Here is a 26,917-nt window from a genome sequence, read left to right on the forward strand (position 1 = left end):
ATCATAGCTGATACAATCCAGATTAGTTTATAGCTCAATATTACTCAAGTTTATGACTCTTGAGGCAGATTTTCAGTCATCGCTAAATAAGATTCTGGACAAACTTAAGTGCAACGGCGCAGGTAACATGGAGGTACATTCACTGCTATGTGAATACAGAAGGTAGAGTGATACGGACGTCAAAGCTGAAGAGGGAATAAACTCAGACTTGTACTGCTGTTTATCACGTGGCCCACAACCTGTCCTGAATAATCTATTAATATGTGACGAGGGTCTTCGTGCTGCGCCACTCTACGGCTGATTGGTTGTGTTGGGAATTGAGAGTTCTCATGGGTCAAAAGTCCAGGTTGAAAAGAAGAAGACCTACGGCAGCATTAAAAAAAAATGGGGCAAAACACAGAGAACGGAGAGAAGCGAAGTGCGACAGGCCTTTTTCATATTTTGGAAAATTAAAGTGAAATGAAAACACTGCGATGGTAAATCACTGAACATAATCAAATGCGGTGACATTATGCCACGGTTTGTGAAAATGATGACAAAGCACAGAAACAAAGTAAAGTGTAATTTCAGATTGTCATTGGCAGAAGCACGGAGTGTGAAGTCAACTACAAACAAGAAGCAGGTTCATACTGAGGCGATACAACCAGCAATCAAGTGGATAACACCAGACACCAGCAGCAGGTTCTTCCCAAAACAGCCTCCTACTGTTATCTGTGTTTACTGATGCAGCTCCAGAGCTCACTATCACTGCGATGCATTTAAGTCCCCAGGAAGTCCATTGTCAATGTCCAGCAATTAACTCGGTGTTCGAGGCGTTTCCTGCAACAGCCACAGAAAGCAAAAACCCTTTAACGGCGTCTGGCCAGATAACCTTTCAGCATGAAGCAGAAAGTGCATCTGAAATATTGATGCAGCCCCTCTCAGCGTCAGCTCAGGATAAACACATGTAAATATCTCCAAATGCAAGAACAACAAGCTTGAACGTCATTGTCTATTTTAATTCGTGCTCCCATAAAGGCCAGTCAGGATGAAGGATGTAAGAAAAATGTAGATCAGTCGTGAATCTACAGAGCTCATCTAAAAATGCGACGCTGCGAGAGTGATAGCATCTCCATGCTAAGATGAAGCATGTTCTCCTCTCGGCGGAGGAGGGTGGGATGATTTAAATGTAACTGTGGAGGAGGAAGGGATCAGTCCAGGGGTCATCCAATGAGGTTTTGTTTTGGGACTCCAGGGAAATCAGGTGGCTGTGCAGTCAGGATCACGGGGGGGGCGGCCCGCGTCGCCCCGCAAGGTTCAAGGAGCCGGGCCCTTCTATTGTGCCGGGGTCAAACTGCTTTGCACTCGTCATCGTCGGGAGATGGCAGGGAGGGAGACGAGGGCAGGGCTGAAATTGAGCAGGGCCGTGGCGAGCACCTCGCTTATTCACCCTTCAACCTTGGAAACACATTGTTTTTGTCAGTCAGTGCTTGGAATACGCCCAACATCCGACGCTGGAAACAGGATAGACTAAACAAGAATAATAATAACTCCTAGACACTGCTGGGCGGATAGGAATACGCGAGCCATAAAAGAACTGTGGAAGACTACAAAGGGAAGAGTTTCACCACTCAGATATGACTCAGATACACTTTAAAAACAGGAAAATATATCCAGAGAAGGTTATAAATGTTCTGATATATGAATATTTTGACTGAGGGAGATGTATGGGCTGCAGAGGTAGGCGCGCACAATCGAGTCAAGGGAGACAAGAAAAAAAACGGTATTGTGAGACGAAAAAAAAAAAAAAGGCTATTAGTGTTGTCAGTTACTCCTGCAGGTTCATATCGCTCAGTATTCAAACCCACAGGTCTCCCTTGAACTGCTTTATTGAACAGTAGATTTTCAAACAGAAAACAGTGGAGAAGTGAGGTAGCCTAGCAACATTGAAAACCACAGTGAGTGACTGTGTATGCCCACTGCGAAGGAGCCAGGCAGTTGAAATGACAGCGCGGAGCAACCCCAGAGAGAGTGGGATGCGCTGGCCACCGTGGAAAATACAAATAGGTTGGCTGTTTGTAGCGGCACACTGTAGACATACGCATGCCGTTTACAGATCTGCCTCTTTTTTCTTTTCTTTTTTTTTTGAGCTACATACGGATGTAGTTTAACAATGTTTTCCCCCCACACCTGCTGCCAGGCTCACTTTAAAAACCAGCGCTAGTGACCGTAGATTGTTTTCGCCACGATGCGGTTCTTGTAAATAAAAGATGTCCAAAATGTAACAGAGAGAGAAAAAAAAATAAAAATCTCCAGGTGCAGAGAGAAAGAGGTGCAGCGATGTGAATGCCTCCAGGCTGTCAGAGTCCTTTGAGGGGCTTGAATGATCCAGCTGAGCAAATTTATTGGAGGAGGCCCGAGAAAGAGGAGACTGTACTCTGTGACCATGGTAATATGGAAATATGTTTCATTTGATCAATAAGAGTCAATTCCTCATGAGGGCTGCCGAAATGCCCAATGTCTTTTTTTTTTAAGTATTAAAAGGAACGACAGGAAATAAATCACGTCCCTTCTGCTTTTAAGATTAATTACTGTTCGCTCACAGTTTTTTTCTGCAGTGGCTGCGCATGTATAAATAGGAGAAAAGTACTGTGGCTAATTATCTCAATAGGTGGCCATTTTTATTGCACGGCAATCACAAGGGAGCTGTAAGATTATTGCTGTAAAACTACTCAAACACAAGCAGGTTGCAAATGAGCACAAAAGGAGAGGGGACGTCAACCTGAAGCTGACTGTGAAGATGACACACTCCCAACGCCTCCCGGAGAAACAGCCCTCACGTGCGCACGGCGGCTAGAGGCTAAAAATACAATCGGAATGTTTTCTCTGGCGTTTCGACAATGTTGATATTTGACAATATTTTTCGGCTTCCACTAACTCTGCGTGAGTCACCAAACAATGTTGGATGAGTTGTTAGAGCAGAGACACAGGACGAAACGTAACTGCGTACAAAGTCGTGTTGTCAGGCTGACCTGGCTGATGTATGATGAGGCTTACAGGAGCGAAGACTTTGTGTTTTTGTTTTACAAACTTAATCATCATAGAGGCCGTTATTTACTAAATGAAACCACCGGACTATCCTTGCATCACACGAGGTCCCTGTTAGATATGTGCTACATTAGCAACACTAGTGCTTTATATTAAAGTTCAAACCTTCATGTCCTAAAACCACGATTAGCGTTAGCATTTGTTAGCACACATATTCTTATTTTACCAGTGTGACAGCATGCACGGTTACGCCATCACAACTTGGTGTCAACGCTTATTTGTCTTTTTAGCTGTTACCTCACCCACTGAAAGACGTGGCCGCTCCTCGACTCACCTGTGGATCGCCAGGCCTCGTATCGCCGACTCGGTCATCAGTCGGCTCTGATTGATGTGCCGCTGACGGAACGTGGCACAGACATGGCGGCGTGATCTGGGGGTTATTCTCTCAAGCTGGTGACGACTGTCTTTTTCTTTTAGTACCACCCCTGTGTTGGCTCAGGTTCTATTATCCGTAATTTACACTTTTACAAAATGTGATTTTGAAGTAGTAGTTTTATTTGCTTGCATAACAAATACATAACAAAGTCTCATCCTCCCACCAACCATGGGACTGTAGTTTTTTAATGTTAACCTTAAATAACAAATACTGAAACAAATGGACTGTTAGTGATCAAAATCAGTTTGGAAATATCGTGCTTTTGCAAATCTGTATTGAAGGCAGGAAAACACCGTACTTTCATTTGTGTACTCCACAATTATTCCTACCTGTTGATCTTTACGACTTTTTGCCTCAGTTATGTTATTATTATGTTGCCTTTAATGATCCTTGTAGGGAAAATCAGTCACTGCATTTAGCCCATCTGAAGTATCAGCAGTGTTGTGGAGGTACAGAGTCCAGTTTTCAGCCAGTGCCTTGGTCAAGAGCGCTGACAGGAGGTTACTGATATATTTCACATTGTCAGCTAAAGGTTAACACAGCGCTGTTGTTCTTAATACATCACATACATTATTTTGCAGTCTGGATTCCATTTTTTAATCAGTCTGTCAGGCACAAAACAAGCTCATAACATTTCAACGTCTATTCCTTTTTTAGTAAAAATGACTAATGGCTGTGTTTGTTGCTCTGCTCTCCACTGCTTTGCTTTTTTTTTTTTTTTTTTGAATGTGCTCACTTAATGAGTGGAGTGATGCTCCCTTTCATGTGTTCATATCAAAGCCGGCGCCGTCCCTTAATTGTTTTGATCGACATTCGAGCGAGCGAGCGAGCTGGGGGGGGTTATTTGATTATTTAATTTTTTCATCTTATCTAGGCCGTAATGACTTAACCTACAGAGTAGTGACAGTTCCACTGGAACAAGTGCATAATTATACATTTAAGTGTTCTACTTAATGTGCTCATTTTCAAGCTGTCAAGGTCATTCGCTGGAGTGCCATTAGCAAAGAGAGCGGCCCTCTTTACCTGGGAACATGGCAGCCGCTTAATGCCCAACACTGGAGAGGAGAGCATGGCACAGTGTACTCGTGCAGCCCACCGGCAGCCAGGCGGAAGCAGAAATTCATTTATATAGCGCACTCACTTATACGGGAAACGGAACGCCTATATATTTGTCTTCCTAATGTGTTTGTTGTATGGTCCCTGAACCCCGCGCAGCCCACACTTTATCTCGCAATCAAGGCGAAAGGGTAATGACTCTTGTGTGTCTGAGGAGAGGGTTAAAGTGGTAGGGAGTGGAGAGCGGGGGGAGCTGACACTGTGAACCCCTGATGGCCTTTCTGCTGGGTCGCCATGGCAACATCTAGCCCAGTCGTTAATGAGGCACAAGTGAGCTGTTAACAGAATACTGATTTGGGTTTGACATCAGCCCTAATTCGTATCTGTCAGGAGGTGTTGATGAAATATGCACCCTGAGTTTGTTTTAAACGCCGCACACACAAAATGGCCTCTGCGTCGTGTTTTGTGCAAAACAAGATGTGCCACGCGCGTTACGCGCTGATTCGGAGTAATTGTGCCGGTCAGCCTGCTACACATAAGACGAGGAGAGCCCAGCACAACATTCTGGATGACGTCTGGGATTACAATAGACCAGATGAAGATTTATTTGCATCCCCACATATGCTATTATGTTTAATAATGTATTTTAAATCCTGTCCCGTGACCCATAATTCTGAAATAAAATGGAGAGAAAATAGGGGGAACGAAGTGATAGCAAGGCCCTGACTGAGCATGTGCCCTTCACATGTTCCTGTGGTAATGAATTATTTATTAAGGCGCTGGGCACAATGGGTGGTAGGAGGGTGAGAGGGAGCATCGGTGACTGGCACGGTAATGACAGTGTCTGGACTCGTCTCAAAACGGCGCTCTCTGATTGGTGACCTTACACGAGTGGCAGAGGTTAGCGATGCTTGGCACCGCTCGGCTATGAGAGCGCCGCCGCCGCCGCTTCACAGAATCCAAATTAGCCGGCGGCTCCCAAATTGCTCTCTCTACCTGCCAGTGCAGCGCGGCGTCTCATGCTGTAAATGATTAGCGCATTAACAGCATAGTGAGGGGACTAACTTGCTGCTCCAGACCCCTTGTTAAAGCGGCGAAAAGCATAGCTGTGAGGTATAATTCATTGCGGTGGCGGCTAATGAGTGGATGCTACAGTGGGAAGGTGACAGTAATAAGCACAGACTTTACACCCGTCTTAACACAGGTGAGGCTTCAGGACGAGGAGCTGGTTGTTAGGGAGGTATTTACAAGTAATCTAAAGCTGAGTTGGCACATGCTGCAAATGAATGTGAGGCTTAATGTTGAGACTGATGCGAGCTGCCTCTACAGCTGGTTAGCATTTGTAGTGACGGCCGGTGCCAGAACAATACCTGGGCTTTAGCACCTATACCCAGCAACCTTTGTGATATCACACATTGAGAGGTTTTGTTTTTAGCTGCGACCCAAAGAATAAAGGTCACTCTGTCAAACGTTGACCGAACGTGTTTGCAGCCACTAGGAGGCTGCAATCTCTGAGCGATTACAAGTGAGATATTTGCAAATACTGTGAAATATCGATAAACGGCATTCAGTCAGTGATCCAACGGCCAGATCATCTGTTCTGATACACAGCATTTTTCCGATGATCAGAATCAGTTTATCTGTTTATTTGTTTATCGTCACATACAAAGCGACGGAGCGATGGTGTTTGGCTTTTACGCATCTGGAGAGCTTAAATTATGCTGAAGCAGCTTCGGGTGGTTTAGAATTTATAGTGATACAAGGCCATCGAGTCTGATATTGGATTCGGCTTGATTAAATTAAAGGGGGCAGTGGGGCCTTGGCGGAGGTAAGAGAGTGCCATTCTAGTTTCACAGTGTGTTTTATGACTCTGGTACAGCTGCAGTTCACTCGATGTCCCCCCACACACAACATTTATGATTGGGGCTACAGCTTCACAACACTGACATCGATCCACAAAGTGACTTATTACTAAAGTTATCAAAATATGTGGAGAGAGAAACATCCAGGATTTGACACAACTTGACTAGTTAATCTAAACTTTTACGCTAAGATCGTCATTCATCATTCAAACGTATTAGTCTCCTTGATTAATCATTATCAGTATCTGCCTTGCAAAAACAACCTAACCAAGCAGTCAGCGAGGCGCGTTTCTGTCGATGCCTCATGAAGTGTTGAAGCTGAACATCCGGCCTGTTCAAGTGTTTCTCGGTGTGTTTGTAAGAGCACGAGATGTGAAAATTATAAATGTAATTCATTTACATGCGCCACACATGTATGCAAACACGTTTCATACATAAATATGTGCGGGTGGTTCGCTCTGCCGTGCATGAGAAGCAGCGATGGTGACGCTCCAGTGGAGCTTGCGTTTGGCTTTCTAATGTCTACAAACACACAGAGAGAGAGGCACTGAAGGCAAATGAGCAAATTTATATTCCGTTTTCTTGAGGAAACCGCAGACGTTACCAAACGGGGCCACCATTGTGTTCTTTTCTCCCTGTGGTTTTGTTCATCCATTCTCTCTCCAGTGGAGGCCCGGGGTCTCCAGGCACACACAAACACACACAGACACACATCAAGGCGCGCACAAACACACTTCTGGCCCAGATTCCCCCCCCCCTCTCGGTATCTGCGGGGTGTTTAAACACCAGAGTAGAGTTGTCTAAATGATAATTGCTTCTGAAAGGTTGATTTGTGGCTATATCAGAGGGGGTAACTCTCCTCTCAGTGTTGAGCGAGATTAGCCGTGGATCTTCGGGATTTATCACTCGAGGCGTACGGATTAATGCCGCGATGAAGTTTTAAAACAGAATCGCTGGCGACCGCTATGTTTTTTTAAAGAAATAAGAGGAGCTTATATCAGCTCAGGCCATTATCAGGAGAAGAAAAGGAAGCTAATCAGCTTCTTTAATGCTAATTATTCCTAATGAGGATTAGATTATAAAAAAAAAAAAAACAATACTCAGACAGATTTTGTCAAAAAAAAAAAAAAAAGTATTCCAGTGTTCTTAAATTCCTAAATTAGCAGTTTGGACGAACATGATAGCAGCATATCGGTTGTACAGTAAACGTGGCTCTGAAGGCATCGAGGAAACTGCAGTTTGAATGTTGTTTTTGCAGATACTGGATCTAATTAAACCACATCAACCATTTGCTGTTCTGTGTGTCAATAGAAATCACACCTTCGTGATTCAGAGAAAAAATTAAATGAGATCGACTCCCTAATGTGTGCGGCTGGAGGCACGTCGGAGGTCTCCGGGGCCGCCGCCTCACCCCCAACGCACAGCAAATGTAAGGATAATAGGTTTAGCTGCCTAGATATGCTGCTATTACAGGTTTTATCTGTGATGGAAGGTGCTTTTTATGGCATTAGAGGAGGCCAGACAAAGAATGACTCACGCCGCCGATATCTGTAAATACGATTCTCAAGGTTTTTTAAAGCCTTAAGAGGAGCATGTGTTCAGTGGCTCCCGTCATTAATCATTAAAAGGAAGCCGGCGTTAGCGGCCCCTCCCTCGACCGCAGTCGGTCGGAAATGGATTTTCCCCAAAAGCCACGATGCAATTTACTCTCCGCTGCCAACGTTAATCTATTTACATACTTTAATTATCTTCATTCGTGCTGTTGCACTGGACAGAAATGTGCCCGTTCCCTCTGAGAAAACGTAGTTCCTGCTGTGATCTGAATAACGTGTCACGTGGGCAGCAGATACATAGACACAGCAGCCCAGATGATTTAAGGAGACGGGCCCTGCTGCTACATGTGAAAGTGAGTGTCTCGCGTTGAATCAAGCAATATGGCCAAATGTGATGTTTTTTCCACGGGTGTTGACAACCAGCTCTGCACTGGTCTGGTGATAACTGTAGAATGACTGTAGAAAATGGCCTGCCAATACAAGTGCGCGTAGGTATTATTACAGGGAGCGATCTGTCAATAACATCCCATCTTGCGACTCCAAGTGACTGCAGTGTGTTCGGCACATCTCAGGGATAACTTAAACCTAATTGACAGGCCGTGCCGCCTCCTGGGCCACAGTGACGGTTGACAGAGCGAGATAGGAGATTAAGGAAGGAAGTGAACAAAGGTGTGGCGAGGGAATGAGGTGCTCGCGTGCGTCGTTGTGGGGGGGGAGGGGGGGTGGCGCTGGGTTTACGCTAGACGAGAGGGCACGGAGGTGACACGCAAGGGATCGCTGGTCAACTAGCAGCGAGAGCCGGGGCACTGTCACTTTCTCCGCTTTGCCACGTCTGCCGGCCCTGACAGCAATCCATTTGAGGGCCTTGTGGCACTAAGAGAGTGCTAAAACCCAATCAAACAGGCTGGAAGGAAAAAGGCGAGACGCTCGGGCCCAGCCGGCTTCCACTTGTGTGAGCAATTCACCTCTGACTGACCCGTTCAGGCATCTTAAATAAGCCATGCACATCATGGACGGCGGAAAAGCCACACTCGGGGACCTGGAGACAAGCATGTATCTGTGAAAGCTGAAGAGTGCTTTTTGAAATCGAAGGAGGACTCCCATGTTTGCCCTCATCAAGGTCAGACGAGGATCAAACCGAAATTTAAAGAAATGTGGAAGGAAACTCTGCATGTTGGACTTTTCTCCTCCTGACTCTTATATTCTGCATCTCGTCTTTCATCTCAGATTTGTAATTACTTCTGTTTGTTGTTTGGGGGAGGAAAATATTAATCAAGTAGGATTAACCTATGCATTTGTGTTTGTCGCTGAGCTTTAGAAGAATCTGCAGACACAAAAGGTATTATCTGCAATCGGGATCAATTGCAGAGCCAATGAAAATACAGTAACAGGTCATGAAACACAGGAGATTAGCTTCAATAACACTAAAAGCAGTGTTCAAAGAACGGAGCCGATCACGCCACTTTAATCTCTTCTTTAAAGGTCAATGCAGCTGAATCAAGTGTTGCACATTTGTGTTGGGGTTGGCTCTGCTGAGAAAAGCATTTAGGCAGATTAAAAAAACGAACAGTCGCAGAATTTATAGCTTTTGGACCTTTTTATCCAGAATAAATTAACAGCTTACAAAAAAAAGACCATCAGGTTACTTTTTTACTGTTGTGTGTTTCCCCAAGATCGAAAAACAAGATTAATTTGATTATTTCTATTTGGCGTCGCACTCAGAAAAAAAAAAAAAGGGTCGTTAGCCTCAAAGAAACACACGTTTTTCAGTACAGGTCTTCAATCGACTGTGCACCAAATGTAGAAAAGATTCTCCTCCCCGACAGGATTACAGCGTTCCACTAAAATCAATACTCACCAGCAGCAGCATGACCGCAGCCGCCGCCGCCTCAAAGACGCTGCTCGAGTTCAACAAAAGATCAGAGGAAGTTAGCTGCGGAAAGCGTAATCACATGGCATCTGTCGGTGCTGCGAGCCGTGTTGGACGGTGTCCACTGGCACCCCGGTTTGCTTTGGTTTTCCAAACGTTTGGTGAGAATGTAATTAGCTAGCACTGGGCAGGCACAACCTCATTTGAGATGGGCTTCGCTAACGTCGTGTGTTTTTTCCTCCTTCCCCGTCCCTCGTGTGTTACTGCACACAGAATTAACTCTGACAAAATGGTAATTAATATTTCCCCTCCATTGTTGAAGAGGAGAGAGGACGCGGGAGCTCCGGTGCCAGGATCCAAAGGAGGGCACTGCCAGACTGGCCATCTTGCCAGCTTTTTTATTTTTTATTTTTTATTTTTTTTTTTTACTGGGAGAAAGTGTGTTTTTCAATCAGCCAACCTAGTGGTGTTTAGGAAAAAAATGCATGTTTCTGTGCTCAGCTTGTCCCAACTGTTTATGAAAGATTATAAAAACGACTGATTTTTATTTGGACAGAAACTTTATTTCCACGGGCACTTCAGCGTTTCTTTTATTTTTCTCTTTATTTATCACAGGAAGTGGGGGATGTGGGCAGGGACACCAAAGAACCAGTACAGTCAGATGGTGTATGAGAACGGAGAACCCTGCTGGCAAGGAGGCTCACGCAGCACCACAGTAAGTGTTCCCCACAGAACTACATACAGAACACACACACACACACACACACACACACGTAGTAGTGGGAGCATATGAGAGCACAAAGACGCAGGCATGAATAAACTAATAGACAGACAGTTGAACAAATGGTACGTACACGCTGACAGACTGTCGGCTCCACAGATGGGGAGATGATACAGTAAAAGATGAGGGAACAAAAAGAAGTCGTTTGCACAGCTCATTAGAGTCGCACCCTAAATTAAAGATGTGATAGAGACCCCGCTCCGCATTTTAATTCATTGTGACAGATGCGGCCATTTTAGACTGTAAAACGTTAAATTAAGATAATATACCAATTATGCTGCCTATTTTTTGGGCTTCAGATACGTTACAGTAAACATCTGCACCATAAAGCCCTTTTTCTCTGAGAAAACGAGACTTAAAATGCCGGTCACCACACAAAATACTGTAAAATTGTAAAACGTTGGCCATTATTTAAAACCCTTGTATTAAATTATATCAAATAATATTTTAAAAAGACGACAAATTGGAGATTGGCGCGGCACAAAAACTTGCCGTAGCGTTTTCCTCACCATGACAGGAGGCGAGCTCATAACTTATGTACATTCTCACCATCCGGGGGTCTGATCCATATTAAGCTACAAAGCTTAAGACTTTTTTGTTTTTTATGTGAGGAGTTTTAAGTTTCATTCCTGACAGATTGTTTGGGGAAATAGGCGCGACTTAGATAAAATGCCTTTGGTTAAAGTTAGCTGTGTCTGGGGTCTTGTCGTCTGAGCGTTCTGTAGCCGAGCCAACACTCACACTAAAGTGTCTCTGCAGAAACAGTGTCCTCGGCTGGCGGGACAGAACGCCCAGGCAGCCGTTCAAGAGACGACTCTGAAGATGGCTCATTGAGGTTTTAAGCTACTTTTGACTTGAGTCATAGATCACAGATCAAAAAATTCCACCTTAGAAATAAATACGGCTGAAGTCAGCTGTGCAGAGAGGCCACGCGCTGCTTATTTCCAGAAGTAAAAGCCAAATGAAGCTCCTCTCAGCACATCCATCAGGGACAGTCTGAAGCCCGGTCTGCTCTCCACATGCCTCACTCTGCGCATGTGTGTTTCAACAATGGGGAGTTAGTCAGTCAATCAGGAGAAGACGCTCAGTCCTCATGGCCCACTCAGCAGCCTGGCAAAAAGATGTTTTGTTCGAAGCCAAGTGATGGAAGCTGACTCGCTCTCCCCCCTCTGTCAGTCTTCATTGGTTTTACGGTTAATGTCTCTCCGGTTGCATTCTCCCGCCGCTTCCTCTTCGTCGACTCCTCTCTTCATTTTCCCAGCATTCCCTCCTCTTTCAGCCACTTTTATGAGCCCCATTTACATCTCTGTGCGAGAATTTGCTCAATTAAAAATGCAGCACTTTTAATCATCTTATTTTCTATGCCTGGCCCCCTTCTTCAAATCAAGAGTCCAATAAATGCCGTTTGCAAATGTATGTACTCGTGCCATCCGGGGGCCCCCTTTGAAAAGACTAAATTGAATTCCTTTGATACAACCCCCTAACCGTGTGCAGTCGGCATAAATGAAGTCTCGTCAGAAGTCGGCGCTCATTATATTTGAAATGCTGAACCTCGTCTTCGCTCTCTCTTTCAGCAGTGAGACACTTTATACTTGAGTAGTGGGACCAGTGATGTATTGTTTCAGCGGTGGATATTGAGGTAATCCAAATTCAAGCGGCGTGCAGTGTTTCTTAAGAGTCTGTAGGGGAGGGTGAACTCAACTGCTTCAGTTATTAATTAAATTCAAAGTGCTGGACTGTGACTGCTACATGTGAGCAGCGAGTTCAGCTACAACTCACAACTGTAGCGCCGGATCCGAAGCGGCTTCCACTGTTGTTTAAAGGCTTGTTAGAACCAGTCCAGCTCTTGTTGATTTGGCCATTACTTCTATTGGTCATAATATTTTACTCAACAACAAATGAGAGTTGCGAAACATTGACAAGAACAACACGAAAAATCTATATGAGTCGTAATGAACTGTCGACCCCCACGCGATTGTTTCGGGTGTGATGAGAAACACGTGCAATCAGACCATCATACTGGTTTTTTTTAGAAGAGGAAAACAAAGCTAAAATTGTCAGTATCACCAGTAAGTGTCTGTTATAAACATCTAGCAGAGTGAACAGAGCAGCTTCAGCAACTACAGCTGCCCAAAAACAGTTTTCCTGCACCACCTTTCCAGACTGCTCTGATTATATATCTACACTTGCGAGAGACACGTTAAAAAGGGATCGAACAGAAGGGATGAAACGGAAGCAAAGATAATACTGTTTTTTTGTTCTGCGGTGCTAAAAACCTAGATACTACATTTCCCATAATGCAATTCATTAGCATTTTTCCTCACAGTGTCCATGCCTCGTGAACACCCACCTGTTCATCGACTCCGCACTTCCTATTTGGAGTCTCAAAAGCCAAGACGAGACAACCCTGATGACATCACAGGGGTTATACAGGTTATAAAGGTGCAATCTGTGATCAATAATCTGATCTTCATGTGCGTTTGTATCAGTGGAAGCATTGGCACATGCGCGGGGAAAAGTTACACTCTTGTAGCCGCACAAGAAATGGGCCTTTAATTCTGAGGTACTGCCCGTCAGAACTGACCTGCGGCTGTCGCACCTGCAAGTTAAAATTGAATCACCGATAATCATGCACACACACACATCAGGAAGCACTTTGTCTCACCGAGCAGCACACACCCACTTAATGTCTCTGTGCAACAAGATACCAAGTGACATAACAAAAGACTCTATTTTTAATCCAAGTGACTGACGAAAACCAAATCACCACTTGTACCAGCCTGAAACTTCAGCACAATAATACCTGTCAAGTCCCCGTCTCTCTCCCTCTTCAGGTGCTTTTGTTCGCCGGAGGGATCGTCTGTTCAGGGCGCAGTATGATGTGAGGGGTTGCTATGGAAACCACCCTAGAAGTAAAATACTTCTTCTTCTTTTTTTTTTTTCCTCCCTTTTCCACTCCCTGGCAGAGGGTGTCAAAGTCGGCTATTAAAGTCATGACATTGGTAATCACATCGTCGGCTGTCCTGTTCACACACACACACACACACACACACACACACACACACACACACACACACAGTCACGGCGTCACTTTGACTCGGCGGTGATGAAACTCTTCATGTGGAGTGCGATCATTTCATTTGACGAGAGAGACCTGATACTGTTTGATTCACCACTAGCGCTGCAGGTTTGGCATAATTCTATCATTTGTAGTGAATCCCGTTTCTTCGCAGGAGTTTGAAAACCCTTAAAACACGAGGTAGGACAGTGTCTTCAATCAGCCCCCTCCGGGAGATAGAACTGGCATGGCTCTTGACTGAGGCTAACTACGGCTCGTCTCCCCGCACCACCTCAACTTTCTTTTCTTTGTGCTTTTCTAGGTCACGCTGACATGCGGAACGGAGACAGCCTTGCGATCGGTGAAGGAGCCCAGCAAATGCCAGTACATCATGGACTTTCAGACTCCTGTGGCCTGTCAGCCGGTGCTAAAGCAGCGGGGCATACACAGTGAACTGTGACCCTTCCCTTCCCTTCCTGGCCTAGCCTAGATTCATCTGGCCCTCCCCTACCCCCTTGGCTAGCCTGCGGTGACAGGCCGGGGTCCTGAGGGTCCCCTCTGACATCTGTGTTGTCAGAACATATATACTTCCAAATAAGTCTTGCTAAGGTCAGAATCAGATTTTCAGTTACACTGCTGCTAGACGACTTTAGCTCTCATTGATTGTTACAGTGCTGCTTTAAAATGTTCCACGTTATTTCTTTAATACATCGAATGATTCAGTATTCCAACATCACAGTATATACCTGACACGTGTTCACACTGAAGGACCGACTGAATTACAGTGTAAAGAATCCAACAGAGTGAAACTAGATCAGCTGCAGAGTGTAGCGACATCGTCACTGATGTAACTGCTGTTCGAGATGACGGCTCATTCATGAGCATGAATAAAAGGAACGTGTCCTTCTGCTGCACTAAACTGTAGAGCCTCAGTTATTCACTTACTAAAGGACATGTCGAATGATAGTATACATTTTTCACCATGAAAAGACCAAAAATGATTTGATTCTCCTTACAAGTCTTACTTGCTTACTAGCTTAGCATAGAGCTCCATTTGATCATGATGAGTCCAACCCTGAGCTGCGAAGACTCAACACAGCGCAAAGTGTGTATAAATCCACCGCTGAAAGTGAAGTAGTCCCCAGAGAAATGCACTGTTTACTCGTCTGTTTTAGGAAATTATTCAGCCTTTTTTAAAAAGAAAAAAGTTAGAGTTAACTATATAGTTATTGTTTATCATTATACTGCCAGACAATAAAAGGCCAGGGCCTTGGTGTCACCAACAGGGTAGTGAAGTCACATAGTAGTCCAATTAAAGGGTAACTCCATTAAATTCACACATTAAAGCAACGTTATGTAACTTTTTGACCTTAAAATAACAGCATCAGAATCATGTTGATGGTTCAGTGTCTAGTAATATGGTGAGTTCATCACTTGTTCCTGCTCTGTGTAACTTCAGTGAGACTTCAGTTACACTCACATTTACTCCAACACAAAAGTAGTATTAAGCCCTTTGTAGCTCCAGAAGAAGCTGCGTGTGATCTGGTGAATTACCTCCAGTGACGCTGTTGCATTGTGGGTAATGTAGGCACCAGGTTTTGTAAAGGAAGAAGAATGTGTGGAATTAAAAATAGGGTGATACCCCCTGTTCTGCTATCAATTAAGAGGAGTGCAATGTTAAACCATTGGACTGCTTTTTTTTTAAAAAAAACCTGGTGCATTACCTACATTACCCACAATGCAACTTAGCCAGTGACTGACATCACTGGAGACAGTCATCGGATTCCCTGCAGCTTCCTCTGGATCTGTAAACACACTTTAACGTGTGATGTTGGTGGAGTTGCCCTCTGAGCGTCAGCATCATGTAGATATCTGAATAAATCTAGTGACATTGCCAGTAATGTAACTGCTGTAATGAATAACTGCTTAAGCACAAATAAAATGATTGTCTTATTTTACTAAACGCCTTGCTTAATTCTTCTGTTAACTCTGCTTTTACATAGTATTTACTAAACGGTCTCAGTCTTTAGAAACTAAACCATCGGTGGATGTATTTCTGAGGCCACATTCATCTGTAGTCTGTTCACACTTCCACTAATATTTGCACACTTTCAACTTATTACTGATACATTGTGTATTGAATATAACATATCATGATTTCACAGGATTCTGCCCGCGTTAGCAGTATGCTGCTTACTGTGCATGCTATTTATGATGTTGTTATGTAACAGATTGTGGGGTTTCTGCAGCAGAGCCCTCTGCTCATTAAGGGGGAGCTAAATCAGCTGTCAGGTATCCAATAGGCTGCCAGATATATTCCTACCCTGCTGGGGCAGCTGGGTGGCTGTTTGCCTGCTAGCAGTGCAATAGCCTGAGGCCGTGTTGCCCAGGGACGGCTGTGTTTTTATTTATCTGGCTTCAGCTCCCATCCAAGTTCTCTTTTTGATGGAGTCTCTGACCGTTTGCGTTCACCTTCAGTTTTTTGGTAGAATGGTCGAGCGTGATTGAGGCGTCGACCGAAATGATGCCTCGAACACACAATGACACAAACTGCTCAGTTTGAAGTGAATTCAACTTTAAGTCAGAGTGGAACGAAAATGTGTAAAAAAAAAAAAAGCAAAATCTGACAACTCGCAGCGTCATTTTTATCTCTCGTCTGTGAAGGCAAACACTGGAAGGAATGCGAGCTCAAAGGATATAATCCATTTTGATTCCTCGCCATCTCAACGAGACGAGAAACACAACGCGGCTGTATATCTTAATCTCCAAAAATGCAACAGATGCCAAAGCTGATGTCAGCATAAAAACAGGAAGCATTCACAAGCTCCTCCAGCAGCTGGAAATGCTGCCAATCACCGAGTGTCAAGAGCGGCCCTCTGTCTAATACTGCGTTGCTGACATCTGGAAGGAAACTTTACGTTGCTTCGCTGCCATATGGTGACCGCGCGACGGCGTCTCGGGCAGAACTTTTCCTTCCTCTCGCAAAGGAACAGATTCCACAATCTGCAGGGTATCAACAGCTCCTCACGATACTGAATGATCATCATGTGTTAAATTACTTGCGTGCTTCACCCCACACAGCGTGGGTGGGAGCCGGCGTCGGAAGATTGCGGTTTAAATGGACAGTTGTTTGGGAATAGAGAGAGAGAGAGAGAGAGAGAGGAAAAAAAAAGAGGCAGCGCTGTGAGTTTCTGTGCTGGGTTTTTTTTTTTTTTTGAACTGACTGGCCATTGATGTGCTGCTGCAGATCAGAAAAAGGGAAGGAGGGAGATGTGGGAAGGATTCAGCCGGGAAACCGAGCACACGCTGAGCGCACACAGACACGCACACACCAAGCGCATACTTACACACCTCCATTCACATTTGCACATGAAGGGGCAGGGATGGAAAGTCTTTCCAGTTGAGCGTGGGCGTATTTGTGTGTTGACTCCAAATTGCTAAAAGGGCCCAGAGGCTTTATATTGCATTAAATCTCCGACTCAGCTTTGTAGAAACTAGTTCAGGGTACCTGTTCTCTGGAGTGGGAGACGGCGAGGCCTTCGCCTGACTGACTGACTAGTGACTGACTGACTGGTTGACTGACGCCCACCACAGCCCAGCACTGCTCTCACTCTTTTGGAGATTGTTTTTAAGCTTCCTCCTTTGAAGAGAGGCCAGTTCTACCCTCAGGGTTGAGAGGGAGAAGAAGAATAAGGGCGCTTGCGTTGAGTCGGCGTGCGACAGTCACATCCATCTCCCTCGCGTCCACACTTACTCCAGCCTATTCAGTCACGATACCGACGCCTCACAGTCAGCCTTCTAGCCTACATATTCTTTGCAAACAACACCATTTAGAGGCGTTTGTGTTGTGAGTACATATATAAACAGACATATACAGTTCCAGGCCTACACTCACTGATGCGGTACAGTAACACATTTCTATTTCTGAAGCTGTCTCAAGGTTTCAAGTGACTCATGTGTCGATTAGCATTATTTACTTTCATCATGTTTTGCAGCTAATATTTAAGTCTACGGGAGGATGTTTTTCCCAGGAGGAGGTGAAAAACTCGGGTCGGCGGTGAGCACTTGATTGAGATTGACGATCGGCGCTGTTTGCTGCAGCAGCTCTTGTCAATCAGATGTATTTGTCTCGTTCAGCCAAATAGTTCAACGTAGCTTCAAAATAACATTAACACCTGCAAAGAAAATCATCTAATCCATTAGATTTAATTTTTTAAAAAGTCACTTATTACCTGCAGCCTGCAAGAAAAGATGTGAAAAAACAAGTCAGCTAATAGGGCTGCTAGCTGCACTGCTAACTGAGCTCACTAACAAACCACAGCTGCAGTTAGAAGTTGTGGTTATTTTGGTCATTTTTCTTGCCAACTGATGAATTTAAGTCCAGTATTGACTCTCCTGTCATCTCTTTTATGGTCTCCATCAACTCCAGGGTGAAACATCTGTCTCTTTAGCTGCTAAATGCTAACCCACAACGGCTAACGGTTCCTGCCCGCCGTTGGGAGGGCTGAGCATGTAAAAAGTCCAAAAGATACAGATGAGAGCTGCGAGACTGAACCAACCATTAAACCAACGCAATGAGCTAAAAAAGACTTTAAAACTCGACCTTTAAAGTTCATGCTAAAACCGACTGACTCAAGCAGAGGAGTCATTGAAAAAAAAAGTGTGTTTTTATTATACTTTTTATTTGTAAGAGGCAAAAAACTTTTAGTCCTCCTCTCACATGTTACCGAGTCTGGCTTTAAAGTCGCTCCATTGTGTCCTAATTAAGGTTTTTCTGATAAGCTTACGGCAATCGCTTTTATTCTACTGCGCAGTGTTTCATAAAAAGAAAAAGCAACAACAACAAAACAAAGTCTAATAAGAGTCTGAGGTATGAAATCAAAACTCAAACACCATCTAACTGCAGAGTATCACCAGCTTCAGCATCACACACCGCAGCACTCAGCGAGGCAGCGCGCCGACACAGTATAGGACTGAAGAGGAGTGAGAGAATTAGAGATACAGATGAACAAAGACTAATATTGACAGGAGGACTGCGAGGAGGAGGGGAGGAGGGAGAGAAGCTACACAAGACAGACAAATAAAACAGCAGCAAAAATGACAGCGAGCAGGACGAAGCTGGAGGGAAAACGGCGCTTTGAGAGGAGGAGAGAGACAAACTGACTGAGTGGAAAACAGCGATGGGAGGAGCAGAGAAGGAGATGTGAAACTGGGAGAGGGAGGGAGGGAGGGGAGAGGAAGGGGGAGGGAAGAAGCAGCAGTGGAGGGTAAATGTTTCTGTGTTTGTGCTCTCACGTCGGCGAGCGAGGCTCAACACTTCCCCTGTGGAGTGGATGAGTGTAAGCATGTCGCGGTTGGAGGCTGGAAGGCCGAGCTGTGATAGCATGTGGTTACCCGCAGTTGGCTTCTCCCACTTATTATTATACTTACAGTAGAGGAGGCTGGTAGAGAGGAGGAGCAGGACCTCCTCTCTAACAGCCGGGGGATGAATGGCAATGTTTAAATTTCACATCGATTGGAATCACTGTAACGGAGGAGACGTCTCCGGCCGAGTCAACACTTTAATACTGAAGAGGCCAAATCATGAGAGCAGACACTGATGATCTGGCCCCTTTGGAGCCAAAGTAAAGGTGCATTGCGTCAAAAATCAAATAAATAGTCCAATCAGCAGGGATACGACAGAGGCATCAGTGTTGAAGAGCTTCTGACGTGGTTGCTAACGGTAAAATCCAAACGAGCTAGCAGTATTAGCATTTACTTTGGGGGGTGGGATCTGGTTTTTAAACCTGCGCTAGCCCCCCACTAAAATGATCAACAGAATGCAAAGGAAACACTGTTTTCATGCTATGATGTCTTTTTTTTTTTTTTTTACCTTGGTAGATGTCAGTTTTCAACATTTTAACATCTGAACACAACTGAAAGCTGTCACCTCTGCTGCTGCGGGCACCGCCGCGATGAGGGCAAGTCTAAAAATGTTCCTGGTGGCAAAAAGTGAATAAGTGATTAAACAAAGCAGCATGTGTTGGACTGTTTACAGCACCACAGCTCTGTTTGGACCCAATCATATGAGAATGAGGCCTGTGCAGAAAAGGCATTAAGGGGTTTTTTTTTTTTGCTGGTTGGATATATGTGCATGTCATGTTCCACCAGCGCCGTGTAAATAAACCCATCGGCAGCCTTGAACTTGATCAACAAGTTCCAATCCAAACACTTTCCCTGCCCTTCTGTGGCTGCGTCTCCCTCTGCAAATTGTTGTTTTTTTTTCTCCCCCTCTCGTAGCCCCCATTAGGATGATAGATGAGGGGAGATGCAGAGGGGATGGTTAATCTTTCAGGGAGAGAAAGACCAGTGAGAGGAGGGGAGGTGGCGAGCAGCGCGCCACGCACATAAATAAACAGGATGTCGGGGATTTAGCAGGGAAATGTCGCGGAGGGAGGAGAAACGGGAAAAAAAAAGGGGGGGGGGGGACAGCGAGAAGATAGAAAGTGATTGAAACAGAACAACGTGGATCACAGATGGAATAAAGAGCAGAAGGAAGAGGAGGGAGAAAGCGGGATATAACGAGAGGGAGACAGAGAGCAGCAGGATCCCGGTGGGCGAGGGGAGGGGATTCTGGAAGGCTATATTGAGCTGGGTTTCTCCACAGGAGCTGCTTAATGAGCACAGAGTTTGTAAGTAATTATTGGTTATCAACCTGATAATAGTCATTGCTGCATTTTGTGTAGCACTTTCCACATACTTATACAATTATGGCAATTATTAACGAAGCGCTTTGCATTTCAAACGTATAGTCTGGCCGAGCCAGGCCGGGCCATTATTTTTGTGTTGCATAATGCAGGTTTCCAGGGAGGTGGAAAAAAAAAGTAAGTACTGCATTCTTCTAAGGAACAGAGTAAACAATGAGGAGCCAATTTAGCTTTCAAAACAAATACCAGAATTTCATTTAGGGAAGGAGGGAAACAGGCCGGATCAGAACATGGCGAGCTTCAACAGCAGCTAATATTTGCCTGCATCTAATGGCCCCGAAACATCACAAATAATGGTGAGAGGTGACTGTTCGCATGTGGCAGAGAGGCCGAGGAAGGAAAAGAGACAAAGAAGGAGAGTGATGGTCGAGCCAAGTGTGCGCGGCAGCCTCCGCTGTGCAGGGAAGTCATCCATTTTAAGGGCTGCAGCAGGAGTACCTGCTAGCTTTTCATTAGCAGGTGAGACACACTGATAGGATTGGAGGATGCGGACGGATGGCCGGCCAGACAGACAGATGGCTCCCTGCTCCATTACCCAGGGACGCAGCGCTGCACCGGGCACATCATACTCTCCACTCCACACACACACTGGAGCGCAGGCACACAAAAGAAGAGAGCACTTGACTCTTTTAAGAGAATAAAAGAGGCGGAAGAGCGCGTAGAGACGCGTCGGGGTGATCTACAAATCTGAACAAGAGATGTGAGCACACTGACAGTGTAGCCTCAGGATTTATGGAGGTTTTTTTTGTGAATGAAAACTGCCTCTTTAGACAATAAAGCTTGTTTTTTTTGTCTTGTTTTTTTTTCTCCCCTCTTTTGGAAGTATTGGATTTAAATTTCAGATGAGTGCTGAGAGGGAAGAGAGACGGGATCGCTGCTCAGCTGAAAAAGCAAAGAAGTCAGCGGTTGCTTCTCTGCTCTGTGTTTGATTCAGTCATCAATTACTGTACAGCAGCGGCAGCAGCGGTCGTGGTAAATAAAAGTCAACAGCTGACTAACTGCAGAGCCCGTCGCTGGCACTCATCCAGCGTCCGCTGCAACATATTGAGTTATAGACCTTCAGTATCCGCCTGCCCGTATACACACATCATTGATCTCTATAAGTTCTTCTTCAAAGTCTACACATTTGATCAAAGCTGGTGGAGGGTGGATGGCATTTTTCGAAAGCGAAAAGACCAGCGATACACCTGAGGAAGAATCGGGGGGGGAGGGCGTCTCTTCTGCCACGACAGATCTGGATCAAAAGTACCTATTGCAGAATCAAAGTCAGCGCCATCAATATTTCATCACAGGAGAACCTGCCAGTCGTCTCACACACACACACACACACACACACACACACACACACACACACACACACAACCTTTCCTTATCTGTCCTTTCCTTTCCTAGGCCACCATTTTTGTGAGCTCACAGTCTTCCTATAGAACAACTGCAATTCACAGATCTTGGCATATAATGCAAGTTATCAGCGCCTCCAGCAGCTGGTTGTCTGAACCAACAGTCTCTGGGTCATTTCAGCTTATCCTCCATTTGCAATTTGGATTTTTCGGTCAACAGCATAAACCCGTTAAATCCACCAGGAGCTACATGACACCTCCACATACAAACGATTAACAAGAGGAAGTCCACAGACGTACCAGCAGATCTGCAAAGCTGTACAAAGGCACAGCGATACTTTGACTTTAATGCTAACATTAGCTTCCATCCATCCAACAGTCGTTAAGATATCCATCCTACATTTCCCATATTTCATAGCATCTTTCATTACACTCTCCCTGCCTGGTCCACAACCCCAGTTTGTACCTCAGCCTTTGTGATATCTATTTATAACCACTAAGCCCCAAACCCATTTCTATTCAATTTGAACTGTTTTCTATATTTGAGTAAAGCATCCATCAAGTGTAAAACTGGTGGAGTGCCCCTTTAAAATGTACAATATTGAAAGAAAGAAACTCAGTTGTTTTATCAGGGGATTCTGTTTTTTTATGCTGCAGAATAGTTCAGAGTAGCAGATAACAAGCTGTTCTCAGAGGAAAATAAGGTCCCACCACACTGTTTGACACTAGGAAAGGCAGGGTCCGCCACACGTAAACAAACAGTGTAAAACTGTGTCGTCCTCTAAGGTCCGTTTGTTTATTCAGTCATACACATTAGTCGACAACGATCTTTCGCTTCCGATTCAAATTTATTTTCACAAACTGCACCTTTAAAGAAAAAAACGGTTACTATCACCACCTGTAATGTGTGAGCTCAGTGTGAGCTCAGTGTGAGATTTTATGAGCTCTGTTCCACTTGATAGTAGCGATCTCTATAAATAGGGCAGACCTTCCCTAAGTTGAACTCCTTCAAAAAAAATAAAATAAAATAAAATAACAAGCAGCCATCTCCTGGCCTAAAAAAGGTTGTTTTTTTTTTTTTTTAAATCGCCTCAACTTGAAGAACTGAACCTCCATCATGAAGCCTGCTCGGCTGTCAGACGTCTCCAGGTTCAGTCTAATTAAGGCCGAGCGTTACCGACACATCCAGCTGTTCAGAACGGGGAAACCTCGTCTGTGCACAGAATAAATAATTGAATTTGGTGTCGCCGTGCACAAAAGATTAAAACTTATGAGAGATCTATGCAAATAAAACTGCAACGAGTTTAAAGAACTTTGGCTCGGCGGTATGTCATATTCATGAATACAACCCCAATGTGTCAGAATTTGGATTCTTCTCCAATCCCAAAACAGGGAGGGAGCAACGTTCACGCTGTGCAGAAACTAGGCTACGCTGTGCTTAACACGGCACCACACTGACGGATACAGGAAGAGGTTAAGTCGATGCATTCGGGAGACGGAAAAGTGGGGGAGACTCGCAACAGCTTTAAGGGAGTGGAGGGAAATTAAACTTTGCATTATTTTTAGAAGGAAATTACGTCTGTGCATCTCAGTAATTATAAAGCAATTCAGAACTGACTGATAGGCCTCCGGTGGACTTTTTTTTTTCCTTCTTCTTCTTCTTCCCTCCCTACTCTCGCAGCCTTATCTTTCCCCACCACAACCGCACCGACTCCTACATGCATTTTAATATGGTAATTATCCAGCAAATTCTAAACATTAACCGAAAAGGAGGAAGAAAAAAAAAGCTGGTGAAAGCATTTAAAATGGTATTCAGCCACCGGTCCCTCCATATCAACACAACTCGGGCTTCTCCCGCTTCCTGATTAGGAGGATTTATTCAGGGTATTTATAGCCCCTATCTCCTTTTGTGTCTACTGGCAGGCGTGCTATTTACAGTATTTTCACCGTCATTTGGCTGATTCGCAAACGTGATAAACGTAGTCAATGAATGAGGGTGCTTATTATTTAAAAAAAATATATATATATCATTGTTAAGCACAGGAGAGCACTGGCTATTCTTTACCACATGTATTCATTCCATACATTGTTATATACTACAAATAAAGCACACTTTTGGAAAGCTGAGTGTGCAGATTTGCTTTTTTCCGACTGAACACACACACCTTGAAATGGGGAAATAAAGTGTTGTTTGACAACCCTGGTCCCAAAGTTGTTTTTTCTTTTTTGCCAGCTTAAATAAATGGATAGAGAAGGAAAGAGAGAGAGAGAGAGAGAGCGGGGGAGGCGGGGACCTCCCCACGGACTCCTCTATCTCCAGGCAAATTCTTCTCTTGTTTGATGGAGCTCAACAGACAAGAGTTTTCTCACTGAGGCGAAGTTAAGGGGAACTGTGGCTGAGAACTCACAGTTTGCCAAAAAAAAAAAAAAAATCGGTTGCACGGGAAGCGAGACCAAAGTTGCTCTTTTCCGCTTTGTTTAAGAGGTCGTGGAGGCCAATTGATCCATTTGTTTCAAGCGTTTGTTGGAGTGGGTTGGACCTGGATACTCTTTAGTCTTTTTTAAAAGTCCTCTCTCGCTGGAGCGCACGTCTGCTGTCAGTCTCGCTCTCACTGCAAATTCAGCTGTGGCATCCAGTTACTCCAGTCGGAAACAGCGAGTGGCGTTGTACGAGATGCATTTTTAATAGGGCAAGAATGTCAATATCCAAAAACCTGAGGCTTGTGGTTCTGGCAAAAGAATCCTGAATTCACTTCACTGTGCTGTATGACATCTCCTCCTATACTGACCTGTGAAGACCACAGTGAGGTGAGTCTCAGCTGACAGCACCGGAACACACAATCCATCCCATCAAATCACACACTTATTGGAGCAAATTGCAGATTTGGTCATTAACCAACATTATCACTGGAATGCAAAGAAACAACTGCAGTAACATGATGTCAAACACGCCCTAACCCCACACCAGAGGCGATAGTCCAACAGCCCCCATAGATTCAGTTGGAGCTTCATGGCAGCAGCAAGTGCTACGTTTCACAAGCTCTCCAAAAAAAAAAGTATGAAAATCAAAAATCAAAATCGGTTCCGTTGTAATAAATCCCTGATTACTGAGAGAGATGTGAGGATCTTTTTCTGGCTCCTCTTTTTCTGCTGAACGCCACTTCTGTCCACTGAGTCATAGCCCCTGTAAATCGCCTCCATACTGTATCCTCTCTCGTCTCCGGGGCGTGACAACAGCTCGTTTTATTCTGGTGTCGTAAGTGGAAGACAACCAACAAAGCATCCTGACAACAAAAGACTCTGGTGCCGACAAATCACCCTTTTGTTCAGCAGTATCACACCTAAATAATGTCGTCATGTGGCGTCAGCTGCTGCACACTCAACCTCTTCCTTCCCCAAATAAGGACAGCAACAGATCTCACCTTCACACATCTGTGTCAGTGGACGGTCCCAAGTTATGTTTCATTCATAAATCTGTATTCAGATATGTAAAAATGTTGTGCTGGTTCTTTACTAGGTCACACAAGATGGAAATTCTAACTATGTCTCAATTCAAAGCAAGAATTTTCAAGGATTCAATGACACTTTATTCAACATGGTGACATCTTGACAGATCGTGGCATTAATAATCGATGGAGATGGCTAATTCAGTCAATTCTGTGTGATGTCCTTGCGTTTTGCAGCCTCACATCTCTCAGTCCTAGCAGGTACTGTAGCCTCACTCCACACCATTCTATCCTCTCCGTGCATATCTACAATTCCCACGCATGGTTCGCCCTTTCTTCTGTCCTCCTCTCTCCATCTCTTCCTCCCTCCTGGGTTAGCTTTGCAGCCTAGCCTGTGGGCCCAGGGATGTTGTATTAATTAACTCGCCTCACTGCACTCTCATCAAGCTGCCGGTAAATGGCCCCGCTCCAAGTTTCCCTCCCGGAGCGCACCAAGATGGCAGCATCCGTAAACAACTTCAAATTTACGGTACTGCAGTCACAGCGGCGAGGCCCCTGCTACTCCTCACACTGAGGCGAGGCAGGCTGGAGCGTGCAATTCAAACAGAGCCTCGCTCCGCACGCTGCTGTGTGGTTTAATATGTAAATGCATTTTCGTTAGACTCAAACTGCCATCGCAGTCATCTATTTTTCCTCCACCTCTTTGACGTCTGTGATTTGCAATTGCGGCTCGGAACAAAGTGCAATCTTTTTTAATGTGCGCCGCGGCACAGAATGTGCCTATTGCTCAGCGGTGGAGCAGTCATAAACAACTTTGTATACCTTTTTACGTGGCGTGATTAAAATGGGTGCAAATCTTTGTCAATATTAACGTGGTTTGACAAGCAGCCATGCAAATGACTGTGCTCCTCAGAGAGAGGGCAGGCTGTAATGAGGTAAACACCACCGCTCCTTTCTGTAGCTGTTCAAGCTGAGCTGCCGAGGAAACTAAAGGTGGATAAATACAACCCACAATCCCAGAGGACTTCCAAGCCCTACTTTTGCTTTGAATAGCAGCTAAGCATAATTAAATCCAATCAGAATGGACATTTTAATAAAGAGTTTGTTAGAGAAGCTAAGTATTAAGTATTCCCTTTTTCTTTTAGTTTGTTTTCTCCCTTATAAGCCACATTTCACCTCCTGATCAGCAGTGATGGTTTGATGAAAACAAAAAACCTTGGCAGAGCACTTTGTCAGCGCCAATACACTCAGATTGATTTGTCAAAAAAAAAAACCCAAAAACATTTAGATCTAATTCAGAATAACCATGATAATCCATTGGTATCAGTGAATCCAACAACAACACATAGTGTAAAATGACTACAAAGACACAAAGGGGGAGGCAAAAGTACGACAAGGAAAAACAAATTAACTGCAGACACAAAGAGATGCAAGATGACTACAAATACACAGAAAGAGACACAAGACAAGAGTACAAAGAGACACACAAAGTGGAAAATGACTACAAAGAAGCCACAAAATTACTACAAAGAGACATAAACATGGCCGCCATGAGGCACAGAACGACCTCACATCGACTACGATGACAACAAAGAGGTGTTAAATGACCACAAAGAACAAGAAATGGACTCCACAGACGCACCTGACACACTACAAAGAGAAGCAAAGAACCTGCAAAGAGACGGACAATCACTACAAAAAAGTGTAAAAAGAACACACAGGGATGAAAAAACGTTTGGCAA

The 26,917-nt window shown here is 44.5% G+C and overlaps 1 protein-coding gene across 2 annotated transcripts in view; it reads left to right on the forward strand.

The window, feature by feature from the left end:
• Positions 1-15,601, forward strand: part of LOC119027764 (glucosidase 2 subunit beta-like) — a 119,721-nt gene extending 104,120 nt beyond the window's left edge. Inside the window, exons 14-15 of one of the 2 annotated variants that reach the window (XM_037113199.1) lie at positions 10,420-10,519; positions 13,966-15,601. In XM_037113199.1, the coding sequence (XP_036969094.1) occupies positions 10,420-10,519; positions 13,966-14,103 (238 nt within the window). In that variant the 3' untranslated portion in view covers positions 14,104-15,601. Of the gene's footprint in view, positions 1-3,317; positions 3,737-10,419; positions 10,520-13,965 lie in introns of those variants that run through there. The other variant, XM_037113201.1, reaches the window with a different exon arrangement.
• Positions 15,602-26,917: the final 11,316 nt, after the last annotated feature.

This window comes from Acanthopagrus latus, chromosome 10, assembly GCF_904848185.1.
Source record: "Acanthopagrus latus isolate v.2019 chromosome 10, fAcaLat1.1, whole genome shotgun sequence".
NCBI classification, from domain to species: domain Eukaryota; kingdom Metazoa; phylum Chordata; class Actinopteri; order Spariformes; family Sparidae; genus Acanthopagrus; species Acanthopagrus latus.